This window comes from Myripristis murdjan, chromosome 23, assembly GCF_902150065.1.
Source record: "Myripristis murdjan chromosome 23, fMyrMur1.1, whole genome shotgun sequence".
NCBI classification, from domain to species: domain Eukaryota; kingdom Metazoa; phylum Chordata; class Actinopteri; order Holocentriformes; family Holocentridae; genus Myripristis; species Myripristis murdjan.
Window position 1 is genome coordinate 27,216,711 of NC_044002.1, and position 7,500 is coordinate 27,224,210.

Consider the following 7,500-nt stretch of genomic DNA (forward strand, 5'->3'; position numbering starts at 1 on the left):
GACACAAAGTAGTTCCACTGGTTAGGAAGCAAGAGGGCAATAAAACGCCTGCATGGAGTGATTTAATTCACATTTTATTTCAAATAAAGACGTACGTGCAGCACTGATAATGAATCCCAAACCAGTGTGTGTTGTTGTGCATCATCTAAACCACCTAGCAACCACCTAGCAACACTGTAGCAACCAACTAAACACTGTAGCAACCACCTGACAACACTGTAGCAACCAGCTAAACACTGTAGCAACCACCTAGCAACACTGTAGCAACCACCTGACAACACTGTAGCAACCAGCTAAACACTGTAGCAACCACCTAGCAACACTATTGCAACCAGTTAAACACTGTAGCAACTACCTAGCAACACTATTGCAACCAGCTAAACACTGTAGCAACCACCAAGCAACACTGTAGCAACCACCTAGCAACACCCCAGCCACCACCTAGTTTACCACAGCAACAACCTGGCAACTTAACAACATAACAAACACGTACAGTAGAACACCATAGCAACCACCTTGTAACCAACTAAAAACTATAACGGCGACCTACAAGGCCATAGCAACCACCTAGCAACACCATAGCAACCAAGTCAAAACCATAGCAGTGACTTAAAACACCATTGCAACCACCTAGCAACACCATAGCAACCAAGTCAAAACCATAACAGTGACTTAAAACACCATCACAACCACCTAGCAACACCATAGCAACCAAGTCAACACCATAGCAGTGACCTAAAACACCCTAGCAACCGCCTAGTAACACTACAGTAACCAACTAAACACCACAGTAACCACCTAGAAACACTAAAGCAACCACCTACCCACCCTCTACACCCTAGCAACCACCTAGATAAATGTAGCAAGCACATGGAGCATTGTAGACACCACCTAGCAACACCCTAGCAACCAACTAGCTACACCAAAGCAATGACCATGTACGCCATAGTAACCACCTAGCAACAACTCAGAATATTATAGACATCAGCAGCATTATTATTATTATCATAGTAGGTGATATCACTGTGGATCATAACACACGGGGTGGAACCAAAAGTCTGATGTGTGTGTGTGTGTGTGTGTGTGTGTGTGTGTGTGTGTGTGTGTGTGTGTGTGTTTGTGTGTGTGTGTTCCTCACCCGTATGTAGTTGGCGTTGATGTAGGAGCTCAGGGGGTCGTTGGAGCTCTTGGACCTCAGGACGACTCTGGAGTGAGGGTCTAGGAAAGGAGACAAAGAGACGAGGGAAGGAGAGAGGAAACAGGAGGAGAGGAGGTGAGAAGGCTGAGACACAAAATAAAAGCACTGCTTTACTGTGAAAGAACCAGTGAGAGCTGGTGAACTGAACGATGATCATCCCTGGGTGCAGAAACAACGTCACACGTCAGGGGGAGTGATCCAATCAGAACGCAGCTCAGCTGGTGCTCCTCCCGCCCCTGTTTGATTGACAGCTCACCAGATGCTCACAATGCTCACAATAATCAACCGTGTTGTCTGTGTCATAGTAGTAACAGGGAAGGGCGCAAGGCAGTAATTTCGCCCAGGGCGGCAACATAGGCAGAACCGCCACTGCATCCGGACACCAAAGGAGTTGTGTTTTCAGAACGGAAATAATGCTGGGATTTCCTCTGTAATCTACATGACAGTGAAGGTGTCGCGTCTGGATTTAACGGAGGAACAGAAACACCTAGGAACCAAAGTGTTTTCGTGTTTTCTGCCGGTTTGCTGTACAGATCGAGCAGCCCAGCGCCCCCCGGTGGCGCTCTGCCCTCAGCATCTCTCCCTCCGCTGGCCCCGCTGCCCCCGCTCATGTTTGACGCCTTCAAGTGGGAATTGCGGTATTTCCGGCTGCACTTGAAGGCAGCGGAGAAAATGGAACAGAGGAAGCAGTTTGACTGACAGCAGCTGGAGATGAGCGTTCCTCCTCCTTGATTGGCTGGAAGGAAGGAAGAGCCCCTCCCTACACACACACACACACACACACACACACACACACACTCACATATTTGTATTGATAACTCTGCCTCTCTCCATCCAAATCAGGACAAAGACGTATCTAGAGAACGGAAACTGATAAGTACCACCGTGTGTGTGTGTGTGTGTGTGTGTGTGTGTGTGTGTGTTACATAATGTGTTAATCAGGCTAAGTGCTTGGCTGACAGTGTGAGAACGAGCTGTGCTCTGAGGAAAATGTATTGTTTGAGGTGTGTGTGTGTGTGTGTGTGTGTGTGTGTGTATGGCCTTGGGTTGCTAACCTCAGACCTTTAGCCCCGCCCACATAGTAAAACACTTCCTGTTTCAGCAGGAAGGAGAGGTGGCTGAACAGTTTGAGCACATCAGATTTTGTTTTTTTTTTTAATTGATTTTCATTTTTTTTTTCTTTAAATTTTGTTGGTTTTGTTTAAATAATAATTATAATATTATATAAATATATAATATATTTTAAAAATATAAATAAATAATAATAAATATATATATATACATATATATACATATATATATATATATATATATATATATATATATATATATATATTCATATTTAAATAATAATAAACAAACCCTATTTTTTTAAATATACAACAGAGGTGTTGATCAGTTTGGGAATTTTTCATTTATTTGTTCATTTGCTCATTTTTCTGTTTTCTTCTTTTATCTGACACTAGGTGGCGTCACGAGGGCTACTTTGGATGTTGAAGAGTTTTTTGTTAATAACATTTGATTTTCTGTCACGTCCTGAATCAGAGAAGCTGAATGGAAACTGCAAATGTCAGTAAAATGTTAGATTGAGATTTTGAAAGGAAAATAATAACACTAAAATAAAATAAATAAAATAAAAATGTCAAGGCTTGGAGGAGTGACCTCAGACTGTGCAGCTGTTTCCCTCTTTTTTTTTTAACCCTATAAAGCCATTTGTATCATATATGATACACATTTTCAATTCCGTTTTTCGTTTTCAGTTTAATACTTGACCAAAATACTGTTGTATACCTTTGGACACTTCCCCTGTTCACCCTGGACCATACCATTGGCACTTCAGTACATATCATATAGTTCAGGCTTTATAGGATTAATTTTCTCATCTTCTTTTTGTTCTACAACCTGGATTTCACTTTAATGAACTTTATTTTATTTTTTAAAAATGTCTATTTTTATTTGATGCGTTTGGCTCGTGTTGGATGCTAACAGCTAGCACAATAAATAAATCATTTGAAATCAGTATTTACTGTCGAAATGTTGTTCTTGTGCATGTGGGAGCCATGTACACACACACACACACACACACACACACACACACACACACACACACACACACTGTGCTCACTCGGCAGGATGGTCTTGTATCGGTTCTTGGTTCCGTGACTCGGGATGTCCAGTTCCTTAGGATCGACGAAATTCATGGGAATCTCCTGAGACAGGAGAGAGGGAACACACACACGCGCACACACACACACACGTGTGCGCGCACACACACACACATACACACACACACGTGTGCGCGCACACACACACGTGCACACACACACAGAGCGAGAGAGAGACATGCTGTGGTCAGACATAAATAACAAACAGTAGAGGAAATTTTGTCTGTTGTGTGTGTGTGTGTGTGTGTGTGTGTGTGTGTGTGTGTGTTCCTAACTCACAGCAAACTCGGCGTGCAGTGTGTGTGTGTTCTTGATGACGTCGCGGAGCTGCTGTCGTGTCATTGGCCGGCCGGCGGAGAGCAGGTACTCCCTGGCCACCGCCTCCCTGGGCGTTACCACGGCAACGCTGAGGGGCTCCACGGCACCGAGAGCCGACATGTCCAACACCAGAGAGACGTTAGAGCCACGCCTGTGAGGGGGAGGGGAAGGGGGGAGGAAGGAAGGAAGGATGGAAGGAAGGAAGGGAGGAGGGAAGGAAGGAAGAAAGGAGGGAAGGAAGGAAGGGAGGAAGGAAGGAAGGGGGAGGAGGGAGGGAGGGAGGGAGGGAGGGAAGGGAGGAAAGAGGGAAGGAGGGAGGGAAGAAGGAAGGAAGGAAAGGAGGAAGGGGAGGAAGGAAGGACGGAAGGAAGAAAGGGAGGAGGGAAGGAAGGAAGAAAGGAGGGAAGGAAAGAAGGAAGAAAGGAAGGGGAGGAGGGAGGGAGGGAGGGAAGGGAGGAAAGAGGGAAGGAGGGAGGGAAGGAGGGAGGGAAGAAGGAAGGAAGGAAAGGAGGAACGGGAGGAAGGAAGGACAGAAGAAAGGAAGGGAGGAGGGAAGGAAGGAGGAAAGGAGGGAAGGAAGGAAGGAAGGAAGGAAGGAAGGGGAGGAGGGAGGGAAGGGAGGAGGGAAGGAAAGAAGAAAGGAGGGAAGGAAGGAAGGAAGGAAGGAAGTAAAGTGGGAAGTGGAGGAAGGAAGGACGGAAGGAAGGAAGGAAGGAAGGGAGGAGGGAAGGAAGGAAGGAGGGAAGGAAGGAAGAAAGGGAGGAAGGAAGGAGGGAAGGAAGGGGGAGGAGGGATGGAGGGAGGGAAGTGAGGAAAGAGGGAAGGAGGGAGGGAAGAAGGAAGGAAGGAAAAGAGGAAGGGGAAGAAGAAGGGAATAAAGGAAAGAAGGAAGGAAGGGTGGATGAAGGAAGAAAGGAAAGGAAAGGAAAGCAAGGAAGGAAGGGGAAAGGAAGGAATGAGGGATGGGAGGATGGAGTGAAGGAAGAAAGAGGGGGGAACAAGAAGGGAGGAACAGTGGAAGGATGGAGGGAGGGAGGGAGGAAGGAAGGTGGGGGAAGAAAGGAAGAAGGAAGGAAGGAAGGAAGGAAGAAGGAGGAAAAAGGAAGAAAGGAAGGAAGAACAGAACGAGGAGGATAAAAGAGGAAGGAGGGAGTAAGATATCAAACAGAAAAGAGATATTAGACAATATAAAATCAATAAAGTCACACTAACGAGACGTGACGGCGCTCAAAAGACATCAACCAAAGACATTAAAGGGATATTACACAGATATTACTATACATTATGATATATTACAAGACATTAGAGATATTATTATTATATTCCAGAATTTCCCTGGTTGGGATCAATAAAGTATATCTATCTATCTATCTATCTATCTATTAAAGGGATATTACGCAAGTATAAAAAAGCTGTTACAGGGATATTACAGATACTAAAGAGATATTACACAGATATTAGTCAGATATTAAAGGGATATTACACAGTTATTAGTCAGATACTAGTCAGATATTAAAGGGATATTACACAGATATTAGTCAGATATTAAAGGGATGTTACACAGATATTAGTCAGATATTACAGGGATGTTACACAGATATTTGTCAGATATTAGTCAGATATTAAAGGGATATTACACAGATATTAGTCAGATATTAGTGAGATATAAAAGGGATATTACACAGATATTAGTCAGATATAACAGTTATTAAAGGGATATTACACAGATATTAGTTAGACATTACAGTTATTAAAGGGATATTACACAGACATTAGTCAGATATTAAAGGGATATTACACAGATATTAGTCAGATATTAGTCAGATATTAAAGGGATGTTACTCAGATAAAGGGACATTCCACAGACATTGCAGAGCTGTGTGTGTGTGTGTGTGTGTGTGTCTGTGTGTGTGTGTGTGTGTGGAGGGCGTGGCGGGTGGGGGGCCTTGCTACGTGTCGGCGAGCTTCCTCCTCAGGACGCCGCTACTTCCTGTTCATCTGATTACTGACTGGCTACTGTCCAGCACACACACACACACACACACACACATACACACACCAAGAAAAACATCCTGTTCTCACTTCAAGCCCTAAGAGAATATGTGTGTCTGTGTGTGTGTGTGTGTGTGTGTGTGTGTGTGTGTGTGTGTGTGTGTGTGTGTGTGTGTGTGTGTGTGTGTCCCTTCACTTTGACACTTAAGCACTTCCTCGTCTGAAAGTCTCAAGTACAAACTAAATGAATAATCCAGGCTGGAACAGACACACACACACACACACACACACACACACACACACACACACATACACATACACACACACACACACATACACACACACACACACACACACACACACACACACACACACATACACACACACACACACACACAGCGGTCATAAAACTGCTCTCTCCTCTCTAGCTGATGAACGTTCAGCTCATTAATTATGCAAAAAAAAAAGAAAGCAAACTGTCACCATATGAAAATCTGTTATTTAGTTTATTCTAAATGGTTTAGCATTTTATTTTTCACTAATTTCAGCTTGTTCAAAAAGTAATAAAATAATAATATTAATAAAAAATGTATTATTATTTTCTCGGTGTTATTTTTATTATTAATTCCTCCATGTTTTTGAAAGAAAATAATTTAATTTTCCATTATTTCAAAAGATTAAAGAGCAAACCTGGCCAATAGGACACCTGCATTCACGTAAACACCACACACACACGCACACACACACACACACACACACACACACATACACACGTGGCATGGGCACACATCTGACAGAGGAAATTTAATCAGGCGTCTTAATGTAAACGTACATCCTGACACTATAGGCTGAGAACACACACACACACACACACACACACACACACACACACACACACACTTCATACCTCCTCATCTTCACGTACGCAGTGGAACACCTGACTGCTGGAACAATTACAGGTTAGAGGTTACTGTACACACACACACACTCACACACACAAACACTCACACTCACACACACACACCCACACACACACACACACACACACACACACACACACACACACACACCTCGGCCGACACAGTGTGAGACAGAAAATAAAGAGGAGATCAAACAGAATAAAGAGATCTCCAGGCTGCTCTCTGATTGGTCCCTCATCCTGTCAATCATCTCTGTCCCAAAGGGGCGGAGCCAAAGCGACAAGTTTTCCTTTCTTTTCTGGAAAAAAGATTTTTTGTTTTTCCTTCCTTCCTCCCTCTGTCCCCCTCCTTCCTTCCTTTTTCCTTCCTGCCTTCCTTCCTTCTGTCTTTCCTTCCCTCTTCCTTTTTCTTTCTTTCTTTCTTTCTTTCTTTCTTCCGGTCTTCCTTCAGTTCTTCCTGTCTCACTCCTTCCTCCCTTTCTCCCTCCCTTCCTTTTCCTTCCTTCTTTACTTTGTTATATCCTTCCTTTCTTGTAGCCTTCCTTCCCTCTTTTCCTCCCTCCTCCCTCGCTTCTTCCCTCCTTTCCTCCTTCCCTTACTCCTCCCTCCCTTCTTCCCTCCTTTCCTCCTTCCCTTACTTCCCTCCTTTCCTCCCTCCTCACTCCCTTCTTCCCTCCTTCCCTTCCCTTCTTCCCTCCTTTCCTCCTTCCCTTCCTTCCCTCCTTTCCTCCCTCCCTTCCTTCGCTCCTCTCCTCCCTCCTCCCTCCCCTCCTTCCCTCCTTTCCTCTCACCTTTCCTGCAGGCCGGCGGCAGGCTTCATCCTGAAGGGGGAGGGGCAGGGCTTCAGTTCGTGATTGGCAGTCGCTGTGGCAACGCTGGTTAGGGGTGCGATGTTGTTGCCGTTGACA

General features: G+C 44.5%; 1 protein-coding gene across 1 annotated transcript in view; it reads right to left on the minus strand.

Moving 5' to 3' along the window:
• ptprr (protein tyrosine phosphatase receptor type R) overlaps positions 1 to 7,500 on the minus strand; it is a 14,893-nt gene that overhangs the window by 5,030 nt on the left and 2,363 nt on the right. The window contains exons 4-7 of the mRNA XM_030045910.1: positions 7,384 to 7,500; positions 3,643 to 3,832; positions 3,324 to 3,408; positions 1,139 to 1,218 (exon numbers count right to left, since the gene is read on the minus strand). The exon at positions 7,384 to 7,500 is cut by the window's right edge and continues 18 nt beyond it. Of these exons, the coding sequence (XP_029901770.1) occupies positions 1,139 to 1,218; positions 3,324 to 3,408; positions 3,643 to 3,832; positions 7,384 to 7,500 (472 nt within the window). The remainder of the gene's footprint in view (positions 1 to 1,138; positions 1,219 to 3,323; positions 3,409 to 3,642; positions 3,833 to 7,383) is intronic.